Source organism: Cebus imitator, unplaced genomic scaffold (assembly GCF_001604975.1).
Source record: "Cebus imitator isolate Cc_AM_T3 unplaced genomic scaffold, Cebus_imitator-1.0 Scaffold192, whole genome shotgun sequence".
NCBI classification, from domain to species: domain Eukaryota; kingdom Metazoa; phylum Chordata; class Mammalia; order Primates; family Cebidae; genus Cebus; species Cebus imitator.
In genome coordinates, this window is record NW_016107507.1 from 3755836 (window position 1) to 3777152 (window position 21317).

Sequence of the window (21317 nt, forward strand, 5' to 3'; positions counted from 1 at the left end):
TGACGCGAGCGGGGGCGGGGGCCCAGGGGAGCTCAAACTCCCAGCCGCGTAGCTGTCGGGGCGAGAGTGTCACTCCTCCGGGGCGTTGCACGCGCGGCTGCCTCTGCGCAACACCCTTCCCTCCTCCTGCCTGTTCTCACCTTCGCTCCTAATGTGGTTTTTCCATGTGCTTCTGTGTTTTTATTTTTTGAGCAGGATTTTGCCTTCCCAGGGGCCTGATTCGACAGGTACCAAAGGGCAAAGAGCAAAACCCCTCCCCGGCCCGCCCTTCCCACACCCCACTCACCCCCAGTGTCCTGTGTGGACCCATCCTTCTTTCCCTGTCTCTCGCTGGGCCAGGCCTTCTGAGGCACTGTGAGGTGGGTGCCCTTGTTGTCTTCTGTTTTCACTGAGGGGCCCCACGGTGGGGGAAACAGGATTCAAAGTCCTGGGGTCTGGCTGCAGGGCCCCCACGCTCGTGGTCGCCTCCCTTTTGGCTTCCCCTTCCTACACAGCTCCAGCTTTCTCTCCCTCTGACCCCACCCAACCCAGGCTTAGCCCCCTGCCCGGGCAGCCACCAAAGGGCGGGGTATATTCAGGCCTCAGACACTCTGGATCTTGGGCTGCCTGAGGGAGGCCTCCTGAGCCGTGCCCATCTCTGTGGAGCCGGCAAAGGCATTCATGGCAGAGGGAATAGCAGGTGCAAAGGCCCTGGCTTGGCAATGTCTGACAGCAGAAGCCCAGGGCAGCTGGCTGACGTGTGCCTCCAGAAGTGCGGAGGGTGACCCAGATTGCTGGGCTGGCTCCAGAGGGCCTGGCGAGTAACCCTGAAGAGTGTGGATGTTCAGGCGCACCTTGAAGTGGGGTTCCAGTAGGGCAGCCCCTCCCCACCTCTCCTTTCTGAGCCCTCCAATGCCGAGGTTCAGTGTGAGACGTGAGGGGCCCCACCCCTTTCTCCATCAGGGTTGGCGTCGCCCCTGATACCTTGTTCCCACTTGGACTCGTGCGTCGCACACGATGGCTTTCTTCAGTCTCCTTTATTCAAAATCAAGCATGTGTGTTCCTTCTGTCATGTCAGGATGGGCAGGACCACCAGCAGTGTCCACTCCAGACCACACTCTGGGACCCCAGAATTCCTTGCCAAATGGCCCCTAACCCACCTCTCAGGCCTGTGTGGCCCCCACTCTGAGTTTGTCCACCATGTACCACTGGGCAGAGGGCCACTGCCTATAGGTGCATGGACAGGGCTGGGAGGGAGGTCTGAGGCAGCCCTCCAATGGCTGGGTGGGGATGGAAAACAGCAGGCTGCCTGCAGCTCCCTAAGCCACCTCACTGTGACCCAGGCCTTCAGGAGTCCCCAAATGCGAAACACACGGCCATTTAGGAAGTGTGTTTTCTAGAGCTGTGTATCATAGTACCACAGACTGGGTGCCTGGGAACAACAGAAATTTATTGTCTTAAGGTTCAGGAGGCCAGAAGTCTGAGATCAGGGTGTCGGCAGGGCTGCAGTCCCTCCAAAAACTCCAGAACAGCCTTCCTTTTGTCTTCAAGCTTCTGGCAGTTCCTTGGCCGGTGGCAGCTTAACTCCTGTCTACACACGATACTCTCCGTGTGTCTCTGTTCCAATCTGTCTTATAAGGACATCAGCCATATTAGATTAGCGCCCACTCTAACGTCCTCATCTTAAGACCCTATAAAGCGTCTGTAAAGACCTATAAAGACCTCGTCTCCAAATTAGGTCACATTTGGAGGTACTGAGGGTTACGACTTAAACATATAGATTTTGGGGGACACAGTTCAGCCCCTGACGGGGGGGAATCAAGGAGGACAGCGTGTGTTTTTCTGAGCAGTCTGTCACTTGGTTGGGCTGTGGACATTCAGGCTTGTGGCACTGGGCCTCCATTTGCACTGTTAGGGGACCTGGAGGTGGCCCAAGGACCTCAGTTGTGTTGTCCCCACAGGGAACTGTACACCTTGCTGTGGCTCAGAACACCCACTTGCTACCAAAAGGCCATCTTCAGGAGCTATGGGAGGGACCTGAGTCTGATTCTGCAGGTGGACCTGTCACCTGTTTGAGCCCTGATCAGAACCACCTTGTCTACCTTTTCCCAGGCCCCTGGAATGGTTTGCTCCTGAAAAGCCCAGCAATTCTAGCCATGTGCATGGGGGAAACTGAGGCATGTGGAAGGAATGGCACTGGCCCACCAGGGACAACTGCCTGGGGTGCCCCCTTCCATGGTGGGAACCATGGCTCTCTGACAGGCTTCCCTGATCCCTGGGGCAGGGGTGGGCACCCTTGCACTGAGTCTTAGTGTTCTCACCTGAGGGGCAGACGTGGTCCTGCCACCCTCCCAAGGCAAGTGAGAGATCATGATGTGCTGAGGACGGAGCAGTGGCCTCAGAGCTGGACTGCCAAGGGCCCGTCAGCATTTGAGCTTGGCCCGCCCACCCAGCTCTCCCAGTTACCTGGTTTTCCAGACTCTCCAAGTCTAGGTCCAAACTGGGAGCAGTGCCTGGGCTTCGCCTGCCTGGGTGAGGAAGGCAAACTTCCTCAGCCTCCTCCAAAGAGCCCTCCCTGATGGCACTCCCTGGCAGAGCCATTCAAGGCCTGTTTAGCCTGTGTCATGTCTGTGAAATGAAGAGGACATGTGGCCAGGTGTGGTGGCTCATGCCTGTAATTCCAGCACTTTGGGAGAACGAGGCAAGAGGATCACTGGAGGTCAGACATGCCTGTAATCCCAGCTACTCAGGAGGCCGAGGCATGAGAATTGCCTGAACCTAGGAGGCAGAAGTTGCAATGAGCTGAGATTGCGCCATTGCACTCTAGCCTGGGTGACAGAAGGAGGCTCTGTCTCAAACAAAACAAAACAAAACAAAAAACATATGGCTGCCCTGACCTGAAGGAGCCAGGGGGTGCTAGGAGGAACAGATGGGCTGCTGGAGAGGCAGGCTAGGAGAAGGAAGCAGAGTCAGGCACGGCCTGAGGAACTGGCCAAAGCGGCAGCCTCTTCCCTGCTCCATTTGCAGCTGGGAGCACACAGTGCACTGTCAGTGGACGCTTGGTAGATGGTTGAACTGGCAGGGAAGGAACCTGGGAGGTGGGAGAGGCCTACCGACTTGGGGCTCAGTGTTAACACTGTAACAGGGGGTCTCGTGCACTGCCAGAGGTTTCCAGGGGAAGGTGAGGGTCTGGCTTGGGAGTTTCCTCTTCCCTCAGAGCTTAGCTGAGGTATTGCCTCCCCCAGGAAGCCTTCCTCAACCCCTGATCTGCCTGACCCAGGATCCATGGGCCATGGTGACCTGGGAGGTGACCCATGCATAAGTCTGGTGATAGTGGCAGAAACTTGGCTTGGCGAGTTTCTCTAAAACTGGATAATAATTGTGGAAATCTAAAACGTTTTTGTTTTACTTTATTCTTTTTTTTTTAGACAATATCTCCCTCTATCACCCAGGCTGGATTGCAGTGGCATGATCTCAGCTCACTGCAACCTCCACCTCCTGGTTTCATGGAATTCTCCTGCCTCAGCCTCCTGAGTAGCTGGGATTACAGGCATGCACCACCGTGCCTAGTTAATTTTTGTATTTTAGTAGAGACAGGGTTTCACCATGTTGGTCAGGCTGGTCTCTGATTTCAGGTGAGCCATCCTCCTCAGCTTCCCAAAGTGCTGGGATTATAGGTGTGAGCCACTGGGCCTGGCCTGTGTTGCTTTATTCTTGATTTTAGTTTTTACTCAACAGAAAAATGAGATTTTTGTTCTGAAGACCTCTCACAATGGACCAAGTCCAGAAAGTTCCATTGCAAAATGATAAGAGTCAGGAAAGAGCTGGTGGCCTCATGGGTGTCCTCTCTTTTTAAAACTGTATTACCTTTTAAAAACGAAAAGGAATTTCAAAAAAAGTAACCTGAGCTTGCAGCTTTAACAGGCCAGATGTTTGGGGAGAAAATAGTTTTCCCAAAAATGTTTTCTGCTGGGCCATCTGGGGCCCTCAACGCACACCACTCATCCTCCTAAAGCAAGGCAAGAACCCTGTCCCCACTGTGTAGAGCGACAAAGGCCCCTCCCCAGGGGTACTCCCCTGTTGGGGCCTGAGCTCTGACCATCAGGCTGTCCTACCTGGCTGCATCCTGCACAAGCAGATGAGTCAGCCCGGGTGACATGACATCGAGCCGCCGCCCTCAGGTTCAGAAATGATGACTCAGAGACACCAAGCAAGGTGCCCAGAGGATAGAAAGAATGACAGGCTTATGGAACCAAGCGCCCACTGCGTTCCAGGCCAGTTCAGAAGCTGGGACACAGCTGGGCCTAGGAGGGACTGGGTCTGGGCGGGGGCTGCCCGTCATCCTCATCCTGCACACCGAGGCCCTGACCTGGCCACCACTCGGCTGGCGGACAGTGGGACAGCTTTTTTCCCACCCCTCGACTCTTTTTGTACTTCCTGAATTTTCTACAATGAGCATGTATCTATTCTCTAATAAGAAACAAGGATTTTAAATGCTTTGTAAATGTAAACTGTTGCAAAATTTCCCATGACCATTCTGAGGTTCACTTATTGGGAAAGATGTGGTCTGACCTGGGTCCTCAGCTGCTAGGATTACACTGCATTACCATGCTCTAAGGAGTTACAACCAAGCATAGGATTTCAGGTGGGAGTTTATGCTTTCATTGGCCCGGAGCTGCTCCCGGCTAAGCCAGCAGGTCACGGGGTGCACAGGTGGGTCAAGGGCAGCCCAAGGCTTAATTAATGCTCAAGGGCCAGTTAAGCTTCTTTGATGCCCGGCACCTGCGCGGCGAGCAGTGAGGGCCCCCAGGTGCCTGGTCACTGGAGAAGCGTGGGAGGCTTGCCTCCTTCTTCCCCAGAGGCTTCCTGCCAGCTTCCCCCCAGCCCCCGACAGACCAGTGGCTCCTCAGCCCTCACCAGTCCCCGGTCTCAGCGTGTTTCAGTCCTGCCTCTTCACCAGCCCTCTGGTGGCCTCAGGTGAGCCCACACTCCTCCCTGGGGTCCAGTGTCTTTCCCTGCCTCCCCTTAAAAGGGCTGACCAGGAGGGTCCTGATGGCCTGGGGTGGGCGCAGTGTATCTGGCAGCCATGCCGCTGAAGCTGAGTCTCTGCTCCAGCCGTTCAGGTTCCCTGGCTTAGCACCTGGCTTATACCTTTGAAGGAGGCATTCCTGGCTGCCCCCACCAAGGGGCAGGAGTTACATTTGGATATGACCCCTGGGGGGGGCCTCTCAGTGGCCTGTAAGGCTGGCTGAGGCTCATCCGTACGGAGACATCAGAGAGATTCGGCCTTGGGAAGCTGCTTGGAAGCCTCCTCTTTTACAGATGGGGAGACTGAGGCCTGCAGTGAGGGGGAGTCTCCCTGCAAATGAGGCTTTGGAGACTGTCTGGGGTCAGCCTGTGGGACCTGGGCATGTTACTTGGGCTTTCTATGCCTCAGTTTCCTCTCAGTCCCCACACAGACTGGGCATGCTAGGACTCCTGTCCTTGATAGATGGGGCTTTGCTGCCATCTCTGGAGGGAGTGGAGAGGGGGGCGCTGCTGGTGGCTCCATGTCTACACCCGCCTCCCTCTGCTCGCGCTGGCAGCTCCAGTTTTTTTTTTTTCCTGAGATGGAGTCCTGCTCTGTCGCCCAGGCTGCAGTGGCACGATCTTGGTTCGCTGCAACCTCCACCTACCAGGTTCAAGTGATTCTTCTGCCTCAGCCTCCCTAGCAGCTGGGACTACAGGCATGTACCACCACGCCCAGCTAAGTTTTGTATTTTTAGTAGAAACAGGGTTTCATGGTGTTAGCCAGGATGGTCTTGATCTCCCGACCTCATGACCCACCCACCTCGACCTCCCAAAGTGCTGGGGTTATAGGTGTGAGCCACCACACCCGGCCACAGCTCCAGTTTTCTAATAATCACCCAGCTACCACTGATGAGGGCTTCGCCATTCCCATTTTACAGATGGGAAACTGAGGCTTAGGCCTGTGAGTCACATATTTGCTAAGTGGCTGCCTTAGTCAGTTGCAAGGGACAAAGACCTTTAAACTTAAACCCACTGGATGAATAAGCAGCCATGTTGTGGTTGATGGGGAAAGGCGTCTGCAGGGCTCCGTCCATCTCTCCGTCGCTCAGCATGCTTTCCTCTGTCTGTTGGCTTCATTCCACCGTACCACCGATGCTGCAGCTTCAGGGTTCTGAGCAAACACCTTGCCCCTTGCAGTCCTAGAGGCAGGGCAAGGCTCTCTCTCAGGATCCTAACATATCATCTCAGGATGGATCACCCTCATCACTGTGGCCAGACAGAGGCACTTGGATGGGAAAGGGTTCCAGTATCTCTGTACCTGTCACTGGATAACCACAGATACTTCTGAGAATGGCAATAATCCTTTCCTGTGCTCATGAACCTGCAATTTAGCCAGGGCCCAGCATCTGGTCCCTGCCCCGTGGGGAGGTTCAACTGGAGCAGCAGGTCCATTCCCAGCCGGCTCATCACAGGCTGGTACGTGGGTGCAGGCTGTTGACTGTTCTCCCTGGGGCGGCTGGAGCTTTCTCACAGCATGCTGGCTGCTTTCCAGGCACAATCATTCCAGAGGCCAGAAAGTGGAAGCTGCTGGTTTCTCAAGGCCTCAGCCCAGAAACGATACTTCTGCGCTATGATTTTCATGAAGCATAGAGCTCGGATTCAAGGATTTCAAGAAACAAAGACCTCAGTTTCAATGGGAGTGTCAACAAATTGAAAGGCCATCAGAGGGGTAAAGTCCTGTGCTTTGGACATGAGCACTAGGCCAGGTCGTTCCCGACCACTTCTTGAGTATCTGCTGTGCATCTGAGCTCCAGGAGCCTGCTCCACATTAGAACACCAAGATCAGGCTGAGACCTGAAATGTATGCATGATCCCATGACTTTTTTTTGTTTGTTTTTTTTTGAGACGGAGTCTTACTCTGTTGCCAGGCTGGAGTGCAGTGGCGCAATCTCGGCTCACTGCAATCTCTGCCTCCCAGTTCAAACGATTCTCCTGCCTCAGCCTCCCGAGTAGCTGGGGTTACAGGCATGTGTCATGACGCCCGGCTAACTTTTTGTATTTTAGTAGAGATGGGGTTTCACTATGTTGGCCAGGCTGGTCTCAATCTCCCAACCTCGTGATCTGCCCTCCTCGGCCTTCCAAAGTGCTGGGATTACAGGCCTGAGCCACCGCGTCCAGCGGACTTTTCTTTTTTCCCATTGTTTTGTGATAAAACACAGGCACACAAATATACAGAAGGTGGCCAGAGAGTGCTAAGTGTGATCACGCCTTTCAGGTGCAAATCCTGTGAGTCCTCTCCGGGACTCACACTCTGGGCTGCCAACCCCTGTACTCCTCACCCCGGGGCAGGTACCAGACAATCAGCGAGAGCCTCTGTGCCCCAGCGCCCACTGAAATGGTTCACACCAGCCAGTCCTCAGCCTGCTTAGCCTGCCTTGCCCACGCCTTTCTCCAAAACCCCCATAAAGCCGTTGGCCCCAGTTCCCCCATCCCCCCTCCTCCTGACCAACCCTGGTGCTTCCCTGTGTGGCCCTGCCAGGGTGGACGCCCCTTCCCCTGGGGAGCTGTGATACCAAGCCATATTCTCAATGCTAGTTGTCCACTGATCTGTTGGCCTCACCATACCTGAATAATAATAAAGCTGGAATCATTTTCAAACAGGTCTAAAACCCCTCTGCTCATGCAGGATAGGCCAGAAGTGAGGGGGAATGAATGCATGGTCTCAAGAACGGCCCTCAGCCAGTGTCTCTCAGTGTCTCCCAGGCGTTGAAGGGTAAATGTCTGGCTGGATGATACCAGGGTGACTGTCTACACTGTGAGAAGCCAGAATTGAGCCAGGATTCACAGCTCCTGTTGAACATAAACAATCTCACAGGGCATCAGTATCAGACAAGGCCACTTTAACATCTTGTTATGGCACAGAATAAACAGTCACCGGCCAAGTGTGGTGGCTCATGCCTATAATCCCAGCACTTTGGGAGGCCAGTGCAGGTGGATCAACTTGAGCCCAGGAGTTTGAGACCAGCTTGGCCAACATGCTGAAACCCTGTCTCTACTCAAAAATACAAAAATTAGGCTGGGCGCAGTGGCTCACGCCTATAATCCCAGCACTTTGGGAGGCCAAGGTGGGCAGATCACAAGGTCAGGAGATTGAGGCCATCCTGGCCAACACGGTGAAACCCCGTCTCTACTAAAAATACAAAAAAATTAGCTGGGCATGGTGGCACATGCCTGTAGTCCCAGCTACTTGGGAGTTCGAGGCAGGAGAATTGCTTGAACACAAGAGGCAGAGATTGCAGTGAGCCGAGATCACACCACTGCACTCCAGCGTGGGCGACAGTGCAAGACTCCCTCTCAAAAAAGAAAAAAAAATACAAAAATTAGCTGGCATGGTGGTGGGGACCTGTACTCCCAGCTACTCCAGAGGCTGAGGCAGGAGAATTGTTTGAACCTGGGAGGCAGAGGTTGCAGTGAGCCGAGATTGTGCCATTGCATTCCATCTGGGCCACAGAGCGAGACTCCATCTCAAAAAAAAAAAAAAAAAAAGAAAGAAAAGGGAAGACAATACCAATATCCTGGGCGATACAAGGGGCTGCAGTTTCATACCAATTGCAGCTTGAGCCTCATTTCATTCCTCCACTTTCTGATGAAATGTATTAAGATATCTAAGCACAGAATTGCTCCTACTTCCTAACAGCATCCAGTGCAGACGGGCTTCCTTAAACCCCGCCTCAAAACCTCTAACACAGCCCAAGTCCTCCTCTACGTCCTCCCTAACAGCATCCCACTGCACACCCTGGGCTTTCCCATGGCAGGTGCCCACTCATTGCCGCAAGTCTGCAAACCCGGCTTTGCTCATCTGCAGTGTTCCAGGGGTCTTCAACTGGAGGGATGGAGTAGCAGCTACCAGACTCCCCTGCAGACTAAGTTCCTTGCTTCCAGACCTAGCTGCTTAATTACACACCCTGTGTGTTAGTGTCCTAGGGTCACTGCAACAAAGTACCACAAATCGGGGCCTCAAAACAAAGGACTTCTTGGCACTCCTTGGCTTGTGGCTGTGCCACTCCAATCTCTACCTCCAATACCACAATAAGAAGAATTAGTGTCTTCTTTTTTTTTTGACGGAGTTTTGCTCTTGTTACCCAGGCTGGAGTGCAATGGCGAGATCTCGGCTCACCGCGACCTCCGCCTCCTGGGTTCAGGCAATTCTCCTGCCTCAGCCTCCTGAGTAGCAGGGATTACAGGCACGCACCACCATGCCCAGCTAATTTTTTGTGTTTTTAGTAGAGACGGGGTTTCACCATGTTGACCAGGATGGTCTCGATCAGAATTAGTGTCTTCTTATCGGGACACTAGTTATTGGATTTATGGCCCATCCTAGTCCAGTATGACTTCTATATCTAACTATATCTGCAAAGATTATATTTCCAAATAAGGTCACATTCTGATGTTCCAGGCAGACATAAATTTGGGGGTACACTATTCAGCCCACTACACTCTGAACCCCCCAAGGTCTCTGTGGTCCCATGTTCAAAATATATTCACACCATCCCAATATCTTCCAAAGTCCGAGCTCATTCCAAAAGGGAGAAAAGGGAAGAAATGAAAGGGTGACTTGGTCCTAAGCGAGTCTGAGACCCAGCAGGCAAGTTCCATTAGGTTTCATGATCTGAACATAATCCACGGTGGCTCAGTGTTCTGTCCTCTGGCCCGTGGTGTTGGCCCTGCACTCTGTGGCCTTGGCAGCAGCAGTAGCCATGCCCCCACCCCCGCCCTACCCTTAGCCTGTCTCTGCATCCATGTCTGTCCTCCAAGGCATTCTTCCTTCATTTCATCCCATCCCTATGCCTTTCAATCCAGGCTGGCAGTGTTTCTGCTGGTGTAACATTCTCAGAAATCTTGTTGGTCTCCCATGTAGTTCACAGGGACCCATGCTGTCAGACAAGAAGGCTTTATCCACAGATCATTCCTGGATAACCTCATTTCTATACATCAGTTCCACTGAGATGGTCGATTGCATCCATGAGTCACATTTGTAATGTCTCCAGCAAAATGTCCAGCAGCATCCTTGGTGTTCTCCTTACACTTTCTCAATAGTGAATTTGCTAATTTTAGCTATCTGGGCAGTCTAAGGGCTTCCCAGATTACGAAGTACGGTTCCTTTTTGCTTAACAGTTCCTTTCTCAACTTACCTCTTTTCTCTCAAAAGAGATAAACTGTTACAAGCAGCAATTTACCTGGTTTGTCTAAGCAAGTCTGGTTCCTTTTTGTTTAGCAGTTCCTTCCTCAATTTCTCTCTTTTCTCTCAAGAGATAAATTGCTACAGGCAGCAGGGACAAACCAGGCTATGCCTTCCACACCATTTGGAAATCTCCTTGGCTAAATATCCAAATACATTACTTTCAAGTTCCACTTTCTGCCCAACACTAGAATGTAGCTCAGCCAAGTTCTCTGCCACTCTATAACAAAGATCACTTTTCCTCCTGTTTCCAGTAACATGTTCCTTACTCTCTTCTAAGGCCTCACCAGAAGCACCTGCGATGCTCTATTTCTACCAGCATTCTGTTCTTGATGACATGTATGTATTCTTTAAGACAGTAGATTTCTCTACATGTTTTTCTTTGATTTCTAAGCCTCATGAGGAACACCTTAAATAAATGTCCGCTTTTCTACCAACAAGGACTCAAGGCCATCTAGGCTTTTTCTTTTTCTTTTTTTTTGACACAGAGTCTCACTCTATCGCCAGGCTGGAGTGCAGTGTTGCGATCCCAGCTCATTGCAATTTCTGTTTTCCGGATTCAAGCAATTCTCCTGCCTCAGCCTCTCGAGTAGCTGGGACTACAGGCATGTACCACCACGCCTCGTGAATTTTTTTGTATTTTTTTAGTAGAGACAGGGTTTCACCATGTTGGTCAGGATGGTCTCGATCTCTTGACCTCGTGATCTGCCTGCCTCAGCCTCCAAAAGTGCTGGGATTCCAGGTGTGAGCCACGGTGCCCGGCCCGCATCTAGGCGTTTCCTATCAAGCACCTCAAAACTCTTCTAGCTTCTACCAATTACTCAACTCCAACGCTACTTTTGCATTTTCAAAAATTTATCACAACAGCACCTGACTTTCTGGTACAAAATCTGTATTAGTTTTTTAGGGCTACTGTACAAATTAATTCTCTCACAGTTCTGGAGGCCGGGAGTCTTGTTGGCAGGGCTACGACCCCTCTGAAAGCTCTAGGGGAGGAGGATCCTTCCTTGCCTCTTCCTAGTTTCTGGTGACTTCCAGAAATCCTTGATATTCTTTGGCTTGTAGAGGCATCACTCCAACCTCTGCCTCTGCTGTCCCATGGCCTTCCTCCCCGCGTGTATCTCTCCCCTTATCATTATTATTTTTTGAGATGGAGTCTTTCTCTATCGCCCAGGCTGGAGTGCAGTGGTGTTTTCTTGGCTCACTGCAACCTCCATCTCCTGGGTTGAAGTGATTCTCCCGCCTCACCCTCCCAAGTAGCTGGGTCTACAGGCACCTGCCACCACCACGCCTAGCTAATATTTGTATTTTTAGTAGAGACAGGGTTTCACATGTTGGCCAGGCTGGTCTTGAACTCCTGACCTCACGTGATCTACCTGCCTTGCCCTCACAAAGTGCTACGAATACAGGCATGAGCCACTGAGACTGGCCCTCTCCTCTTCTTTTTTTTTTGAGGTGGCGTCTCGGTGTGTCACCCAGGCTGGACTGCAGTGGTATGATCTTGGCTCACTGCAACCTCCACCTCCTGGGTTCAAGTGATTCTCCTGCCATAGCCTCCCAAGTGGGATTACAGGCATGTGGCACCACACTCAGCTAATTTTTTGTATTTTTAGTAGAGCTGGGGTTTCACCGTGATACCCAGGATGGTCTCAATCTCCTAACCGTGTGATCCGCCTGCCTTGGCCTCCCAAAGTGTTGGGATTACAGGTGTGAGCCATTGAGACTGGCTGTGGTCTTCTTATAGGGGCAAAATTCATTGGATTTAGGGCCTGTTGTAATCCAACGTGGCTGTTACAGCTCTCGTTCATATTAATGTTGCCTCAACATCCGCCTTGTCCTGTCCCTGGCTTGTCACACCCGACCTACATATTGTGACGCAGTCTCCACGTAGTTCCTGTTTTTGCATTTTGGATAGATAAGGTCTCATACTCTGAACTGCAGGATCACCTTACTTCTGCTTAAGTCTGGTGAACTTGACAGTTAGCCAAGTTGCAGTGCTTAGCCTCATGCTCCCTTTAAATTAACCAGTCAGGCCCTGTCTCAGGAAACCCACGTAGGTAACATCTGGACCCCAGTAAAGGCTTTGGCCCCAGATCCTCCCCCGCTTGCTTCTTACCTGCTGTTGAGCACCTGTGTCCCAGACGTCCCCTCCCCTTCCCCTGGGCCTTGTAAAGCATGCTGCCCTCTGCTCTTTAGGCTCTGTGAGTCAGAAGCTCTGTCTTTTGCCTCTCTGGTCTGAGGTCCCCCACTGACTACACCAAACCTAACTTAGATACCTCACTGAAGTCACAGACAGTGACCTCATCTTAATTTAACAAATCACATCTTATTTCCAAATCAGCCCACGTGCTGTGGTTCTGGATGGACATGAATTTGAAGAGGACATTATCCAACACGCTGTACTTTGTATTGGCTTTCAGACTTTCTCTTCCTCAGTCTCCACTCCCCTACTCGGTTTCCAAGATCACTTCCCGAATAAACTCCTCGCATCGAAATCCGGATCACAGGGCCTGTTACTGGGAGAACACACCTAAGGCATGGCTGAGCCACACGGTCCTTCTCTCCACGCAGGTGAGGGCAGTAGCCCCTTCCTCTAAGGTTTTGTTGAGGGCAGAGGAGAGAATCCTGTTTTCTCACAGAGCAAAATATTCACTTCATGACTCTGGGAAGAGGGGTGCTTTGCAACTAGAGCCCAATATGATTTTTCTTAAATGTGGATGGGCTGTTCAGGTGTCAGCAGTTTTCCAGTGCCTCTTTGGGACAGATGTTGTTGGAAGGGAGGTGTTGTTTTTTTGAGACGGAGTCTTGCTCTGTTGCCTAGGCTGGAGTGGAGTGGCTCAATCTCGGCTCACTGCAACCTCTGCCTCCTGGCTTCAAGCATTCCTCCTGAGTGGCTGGGGTTACAGGTATCCATCACCTCCTGAGTAGCTGAGATTACAGGTGTCCACCACCATGCCCAGCTGATTTTTTTTTTTTTTTTTGTATTTTTAGTGGAGATGGAGTTTCACCACATTGGCTAGGCTGGTCTTGAACTCCTGACCTCAGGTGGTCCACCTGCCTTGGCCTCCCAAAGTGCTAGGAAAGCCTCCCAAAGCCACCGTGCCTGCTGGGGTGTCGATAATTTACTTGAGTTTTGAAAAGGCAAAGGGAAAGCCAAGCTTCCTTTCTGGGATGGAGATTTATGAGGAAATTGTATGTAACATTTATTGTGGGCAGCGCTGGGGCACTGAAGACTGAGCTTTCCCAGGGGACCAGGCCTGGCCCCTCCAGGAAAGAGGAAGAGATGTCAGGAGCCAGGATCCTGGGTAGGGGAAATATGGGCAAGGCAGGACATTTTGGAGAGCAGAGGCCGATCCCTGCAAAACAGTGGTGCTGGGTGCAGAAGAACAGTAGTTAGCAGAAAACCCAATTCCATGTGAAATTTATTGACTCACATAACTTATTCTAGATGAAACCAAAGATATGACTTCCTCCCACCACTGTTTGGGCCTCACTGGGAGGCTCTTCAAGATGGCTGCCCAAGTTCAGCGGCCAGGCTCCCTCCTGCCATCGGGGTGGGGAGGCCACCTTGGGCCATGTGACCACAGGAACCAATCACTGTGGCCAAGGGAATGGGGATGTTGACTGGCCTGGGTGGAGTCACAGGACCCCAAGAGATGGAGTCTGCTTTCTGAAACACCTTGACTTTCCAGAAATTCAGGGCTCAGCTGACACACACCCAGCCTCCAGCTCTTCTTCCCTTAGGTGATACCCATTGCTGTCCCCAAGCCTCCAGGGCACAGCCCTGTGTTTGACCCACCCTGGCTAGACAGGGAGGGCTGAGTCCAGCCTGGGACCCGTGCTGGGCATCCGTCAATAAGGGTGGGAGGAGGCCCCAAGGGAACAAGAACAGAAGAGTGGAAGTGGGCAGGCAATTGCCATCAGAGACCCCGGAACGCTCATGTCCAAGGCAGCACTAGGGCCTGCACCACATGTGGCCCAGCTAGCAGGGGCATCAGTGCGCAAGGGGTTCAGGGGCCACGGAGCCCAGACAGCTGGGAGATGGCATGTGGCTGCTGTCCGACCGCACAGCTGTCACCCTGGCTAAGCTGCAGCCTTCGTGGGCTTGCAGGAGCCTCTGTCAGAGCTTCCCACCTAGGAGCAGGGGCCAAGCCCAGAAATCCACCAAGGCAGCGTGAGGGGAGCGGGGTAGCTCCTGGGGCCGGGCGGCTTTTCAGGATAGAATGCGGCGTGCAGACGTGGCTGCCCCCGACGGCCTGCCCTGCCTCCCTTTTTGACCCACCCAGACCTCCAGCTTGATCTCACACCCTTGGAACTGAGGGAGGAGCCCTGGGGTAGACGGAGCCTGTGCCTTCCAGTGAGTCCCTTTCCCCGATGTCAGTCTTCTCCTCGGTAAATAGAGAGGAATCCTCTACCTAGGGTAACCATCAGTGTGAATGATGTTGTGGGCAGGGGCAGCCTGGCCTCTTGTCTCAGCCAGCTGCTGCAGGGACCACCGGCTGTCCCTCGGGAATCATGACTGCTTCATCCTGGGGCGAGATGGAGGTCCTGAGGGGGATGGTGGAGGGGCCTGGACCATACCTGCCCAGCGCCTGGCACTGCCTGCATGGACGTAGTATTGTAGCTTCAGAGCCAACCACCGCCAGCCCTGCCTCCACCCAGAAAGCAAGGTGTTTTGGGGTGGGCATCTGAAGGCATGGGCTGTGGGGTCATGCCGGAGCTGCCCCCGGGCACCAGCTGGGCCCAAAGTTCTCCCTGGATGTCCTTGGAGGGATCGTCCAGAGGGAGTCTGTCGGCAGAAACAGAGCATGCAACCCCAAGGGGAGGTGAGCCCCCCTCCTTCCTGCACGCCCAGTGCCAGAACTAGCTGCTCAGAGTGGCTTGGATTCTGGGACGTGGGAGATGCTCCTGGGGCAGCCGATGATAAGACAGAGTTCTGGAGGCCCCCACGGCTGCAGGGAGGGCAGGGCTGGAGCCATCTGAAGCCCTGGGCTCTGGCCTCTGGGGTAAGCTGGCCTCTTAGGCTGGGGAATTGAGGGGGCCAGTGGCTTTTTCAGAGGTCCTGTCCTGCTGCCAATCCTGCTGCCTCTGTGGGATGGTGGGAGGCAGGCACAGCGGGAATTGGACTGACCCGCGTCCCAGTCTCCCTCTACCCATGTCCTGGGGGCCTGGAAGCTTGTCTGGGTCTTAGTGTGACCGCCTCTACAACAGGACCAACCATCTGAGAAGGAGCTGACTCTGATGCCCCTGAGACCCAGGACTGTGGGTGAGGCAGGAGCGCGTTGCGCCTTTATGACCTCAGGCAGCCCCCACTTTCCTGTCTATAAAATGAGGATCCCAGACCCAAAGTGCTTAGGGCCCCTGTGGCAAGGCAGGAGTCACTGAGCCTTTCCAAGGCTATGGGCAGGTATTCACCGAGCACCTACTGTGGGCCAGGCACTGCTGGAGGGGCTGCTTCCTGCCCTCTTGGAGCTTCTATTCTGTGTGGGAAAAGAGAGGTTAAACAAGAGAGCAAATGGCTGAACAAAAAAGTGGAGAGACTGGAGGGCTTTCTGCGGAGGCGGCGTCTGAGCACGGCACGTGCCGAGGAGGTGGTGGCAGCAAGCCCTGCAGGAAGAGCCCCCAGGCCCAGGGAACAGCATGTGCCAAGGCCCTGATGGGTGTGGCGGGGAAAGAGACTGGCGGTTCTGAAGGCCGGGTAGCTGCAGCCTGGTGATGGAGCTGAAAGTGTGACAGTGCCTGGGGCTACAGGTGGTGTTTGGTCCCGTCTCAGAAATCCAAGTGACGCTCAGTGCACTTGCTTCCCTATGGGACGGGCACTCAAGAGGCTGGCCTTACCTTGTGGTGACCCAGGCTGAGCCCCCACAGAGTCTGCTAGCAGTACCTGCTGCATGAGCAAATGGAAGAAGAGTAAATCAGGGGCCAGGCGCAGTGGCTCATACTCATAATCCCAGCACTGTGGGAGGCTGAGGCGGGTAGATCACCGAGGTCAGGAGTTCAAGACCAGCCTGGCCAACATGATGAAACCCTGTTTCTACTAAAAATACAAAAATTAGCCAGGCGTGCCAGGCGTGGTGGTGCACACCAGTAATCCCAGTTACTTCGGAGGCTGAAGCGGAGGTTGCAGTGAGCTGAGATTGCACCACCGCACTCCAAGCCTAGGTGACAGAGTGAGACTCTGTCTCAAAAAAAAAAATGTGAGGCCGGTCGTGGTGGTTCACGCCTGTGATCCCAGCACTTTAGGATGCCAAGGCAGGTGTTCACGAGGTCAGAAGACTGAGACCATCCTGGCCAACGTGGTGAAACCTGTCTCTACTAAAATATAAAAAATTAGCTGGGCGCGGTGGTGCGGGCCTGTAGTCCCAGCTACTCAGGAGGCTGAGGCAGGTGAATCGTTTGAAAACCCGGGTGGCGAAGGATGCTGTGAGCCAAGATCGTGCCACTGCACTACAGCTGGGTGACAGGGCAAGACCATCCCTCCAAAAAAAAAAAAGTGAATGAGGGAATCCTGGCCAGCCCCTAACTCACTGTGTGACCTTGGAAAAGTGCACTTCCCTCTCTGGGTCTCCGTTTCACTACTGCCAAGATGTCTCCTGAGTCACAGTTCTCCTCTCAGGCAGCGGGGGAGCACTGGGCTTGTAGCAGGCCCTCCTGGAGGCTCATTCGTCTTCCCCAGGACAGGCAGACTGCAGCCACACCCAGCTCTGGGCCGGACGGGGAACCTGCGCGTGGCAGAAGTGCACTCCTTCCCCTCCACCTTGGTGTGCTTTCTTCCCCTTCTCTTGCACCTGTGAAAGGCTTTCTGCTTTCTGTGAAAGTCCACTGTGCTCCAACCTCAGCCCCTGAGCTGGTACCAGAAGCCCCCATCCTGCAAGCTGGGGTGCGGGGCAGCCTTGGAAGGGCCTCCAGCCCAGTCCGACTCCTGTGGTGATGGACTTCCCAGACTCTGTGCTGCCCCATTCAACGTCCTTCAGGCCCGAGATCCCAGGAGCCACCTCCCACTCAGCCGTAGGCGTCCCTTCTCCCCACCCAGGGAGTGGTCTCCTGTGCCTCTGGAAGGGGGTGGCCTTGGGGAGAAAGGGGAGGGAAGACGGTAAAGTGGCCAAAAGCCAGCATGCATCCAGCGTGTGTCCAGGCTCCATGGAGCCACGGATGGGCAGTGGGGTGTGCCCAGGCCCTGGGTTGTGGGGTGGGAGGGCCAGGGAGTGGTGGGGCAATGTGTGGCAAGAGGCCAGGCCCAGGCAGCACCGACACGCTGGCGTGGAGCCCCGAAGCAGCCTGCTCCTCAGTAGGCTGGCTGTCCCACAGGAGAGGTCTCTGGGGACAGACCTTAGGAAGGCCAGCTCCGTAAGGGCGCAGCATACAGGCTCTGCATGCTGGGGCCCCTCACTGCTCCTGTGTGTCTCAGCTTCCTCGTTTGGAAAAAGTGGAACAACAGCCTACAGCCACCAGTATGACAACAAACAAGCTCCCATCAGGACTGGCCTTGCAGTGGGCGGCAGAGTCTGGGGGCATGCCCCGCCCTGGGGCTGTGGTGATGCACCTTGTCCCTGCCTCCCGGAGGACAAGCCAGGCTGGTGGGTGCGAGAGAGGACTTGAGGCTAGGGGACCTCGCCGTAGGACCCCACAGCACAGTCTTTGGCTCCGACAGACCCTGCCCTGCTGCAATCACCATGCCTGGCTGGCCAGGTGCCTGCGCGGCTCCGGAGCTGTGGGGCTCACAGGGGTGTCCTCTCTATGGCTCAGTTTCCTCAGCTGTCAAGTGGGGACGTCCTGAGGTGGTGAGATGGCAGAAATGGAACTATGGGAACAGACAGAGGACAGAGTCCTAACCCTTCAAAGGGCCTCATGAGGGCTGCATCGGGTGCTCAGCAGACGTGTGCAAGGGAGTGGCTCTGGCACTTCTCTGCAGGGGACAAATGTGGGTCAGAGCTCAGCTCTGCAGGGGAGAAGGCAGGGTCAGTGGGCTGAGGTCTCCTTGAGGCCTTCTTCACCCCTTTCCTTGCCCCAGCCCGAGCTGGGTGAGGGGCTTTGCTGCTTCCTTGGGCAGCAGCTGGAGCCGGGCCAGGCATGTCTGTGCGGCTGGAAGGCTCTGATTCCATCTCGCCCTGGTGGGCACTGTCTAACGTGGAAGATGCACGGTGTTTAGCATCCCTGAGCCTCCGTTTCCTCAGTGTGAAGTGGGACCAGACATCCAACATGGAGAGCTGCGGCAGAGGCTCAGGTAGCTAGCAGGGGCTCCCTGCCCAACAGCTGTGGCGGCACCCCAAGCACGGCCCAGCTAGAGCTCACGGGAGCTCACCCGTGCTTTATCTCAGCTCTGCCTCCTCACCTTTGCCCCCATCTCAGCTGTCCCCCACTCACCTGTGCCCCCATCTCAGCTGTCCCCCACTCACCTGTGCCCCCATCTCAGCTGTCCCCCACTCACCTGTGCCCCCATCTCAGCTGTCTCCCACTCACCTGTGCCCCCATCTCAGGTGTCCCACTCACCTGTGCCCCCATCTCAGCTGTCTCCCACTCACCTGTGCCCCCATCTCAGGTGTGCCCCCCAACCTGTGACCAGTCTCCTATCTCTGGCTCCCACTCCTGCCCTCTCACCCCCCAGGTAGGTGCACCACGTCTTCCCAGGTGTCTCCACAGGGATATTAGAGGGGTGGGGGTCATGCGGTGAGCACCCCCACCACTGGTCCCCAAATTCCCCCACTCTCTCCCAGTGCAAACAGCACCCCCGCCCCAGTGGCCTTTGCAAGGTCCCCACTGGCACCATGCTGAGTGCCCTGCACCCGCCCTCCCCATCTCTGCGCCTGACCATCTTCACCTGCCACCCACCCATCCCCTGGCAGGACAAGGGAAGCAGAACTGCTCTCCAGGTGAGGTGTGTGCCCAGTGCGATTCCATCACCCTTGTCCCCAGCCCTTTATCAGCCGGCCCACCTTGCAGGCGGATCCCGCTGAGTGGCTGAGGAGAGAGCACCGAGGCTGCGCCCACTGCTGGCCGCCAGCGTTTATTTATGCAGATAAGCACTGTGTGCCACCAGCATCAGGAACAGCTATATATCTCACGCGCTTGCCACCCAGTGGCTGGGGCAAGTCCCAGCAGTTTCTGAGCTTGATTATTCAGGAACCATGAGTCCAGCCAGGACAGGGCAGGCCCACCTCCCGGGGGCTGCAGGCAGAACCTCAGGAGAGCGCAGAGAAGGGAGGTGGGAAGCGAGTCACGATTCAGCTCACACGGTGTAGACAGGCTGGGCAGAGCTAGGGATGGACCCCACTGCACACCAGCAGGGTGTGCGGTCCCTGGCAGTGCCGGTACTGCCGCCTTCTGCCTTCGGGGCCAGCATCACCACATGGCCCATTATTTGGCAGTCAGCCCCTGCTCTGGGCCACACTGCTAGGGCTGGAGGCCAGGCTCTTAGCCAAGACTTCCTGGGTGATCCTTGGCCAGTGGCTGCCCCTCTCTGGGCCTCAGTTTCCTTCCCTCCAAAGCCAAGTGTCCTGAGCTCTGGGCTGTTGCCCACCCTCAGCAGTCCAGGGTGCTCTTCATGTGGCCTCCAATGCCACTCCCAGGACAGCGCAGGCCCCATGTGGTGGTGCGCAGGGCAGTGGGAGGCTCAGCTCACGGAGCAGCTGTGCCCATAGGGACCTGAGGCTGCAGGGCCCCCGGGCTGTCCTGGGCCACATCCCCATGGGCAGCAGTGCTCAGCGTCTCCAGCCACCGCTGCTGCAGCTCTGCAGAGGGGGCACTCAGGTACCAGGATTGCTTGGCCCGCTGCAGCTTCCACACATGCCCCAAGTCCAGCCACTTCTCAGGGTCCGGAACACTCAGTTTGCAGCCGGGGAGAGGGATGGTGAGGGGCAGCTGGCCGTCCTGCAGCAGAGAAGCAGACAGCGGGGCCTCAGCTTCCTGGCCTCGGGCTCACCCCAGTGACTCAGGCCCCTCCCAGGAAGCCACTCCCAGGCCTTTGCAGTGCAAGGCAGGTGCTGAGCCCGAGGGCCTGGTGGCTGTGCCTGCCCTGCCCTTTGTTAACAGGAGGATGGTTGGTGGGGGGCCCATTGGTTCTCCCCGAGGGAGGATATGGGGAGGGGGGTGCCTTGCCTGCCTCACCAGGCCCCCAGACCCCATGAGCTCCTTGGGCTGTCTGGTCCCTGGGGAGGTGAGGCAGGACAGGCCAGCCCCTGCGACAGAGCAGCAACTGGGGCTCCCAGGGGCCAGGCCAGGGCTGTGTGGGTTCCTGAGTCTCACCTGACAGGTTCTGTGGCTCCTGGCCACCCTCTGTGCCCCCCTGGCCTGCCCCTCCTTGCACCCTGGCTGGCTCTGGGGTCCACCCAAGTGTCAGTAGGCTCTGTCTCCTGTGATTGCAAAGCAGAGAGGTCCCTGGGATGCTGGGGAAACTGAGGCCCCAGGTAACACTGCTCAAGCAGGTAGGCCTCAGCTGGTGGTGCAGGCCTGCTGGCTGTGGGTACCTCAGGCCTGAGGCTCTGGGCTGCTGGCCTGAGGGCCTAGGGGATGGGGACACGTACCTGGCTGCCTCTCTGCAGGTGCAACACCTGGGGATTGGACGCGGGGATGGCGGCCCACACCTCACTCCAGGCCTCACCACTCTCTGACAGCCGAAGGGGGCCGCAGAGCAGGCTGGGCTGGGGGTCTGTGGTGGGCGTCTTCTGGGGACACAGAGACACAGGTTAGACACAGTCTGGCCTGCAGTGGTCACGCCTTGCTCTGAGGAGGCTGGGGCAGGGCCAGGACCACTGCTTGGGAGGAGCTGGCTGTGGAGAAACGGCTGAGACCTGCACGGGGACTGGGACCAGCCTTGCCTGGCTTCCAAGGGTCACAAAGCCTGTGGGACATAGGTGTGTGTGGTATCAGGTGGGGTTTGCAGGCTGGGCCCTCTACGGGAGGGCCTTCATATGCTGGGTCAGGACACCATCAAAACCACAGGAAAGCCCAACAGCAAGGACCTGAGGGTGGGTCATGTGACAAGGACTTCAAGCATTTCAGTCTACACACACCATATACGTGGACGTGCATGCACACCCCACACACACATCACACACACACTCCCCACACATACCACACACACACACCCCAC

At 55.3% G+C, this 21317-nt stretch overlaps 1 protein-coding gene across 4 annotated transcripts in view; it reads right to left on the minus strand.

Moving 5' to 3' along the window:
• Positions 1–19213: 19213 nt before the first annotated feature.
• Positions 19214–21317, minus strand: part of FGD3 (FYVE, RhoGEF and PH domain containing 3) — an 87611-nt gene continuing 85507 nt past the window's right edge. For 3 of the 4 annotated variants that reach the window (XM_037745145.1, XM_017546912.2, XM_017546911.2), the window contains 2 exons: positions 20749–20889; positions 19214–20095 (listed from right to left, as the gene is read on the minus strand). In XM_037745145.1, coding sequence (XP_037601073.1) covers positions 19844–20095; positions 20749–20889 — 393 coding nt within the window. In that variant the 3' untranslated portion in view covers positions 19214–19843. The remainder of the gene's footprint in view (positions 20096–20748; positions 20890–21317) is intronic. The other variant, XM_017546913.2, reaches the window with a different exon arrangement.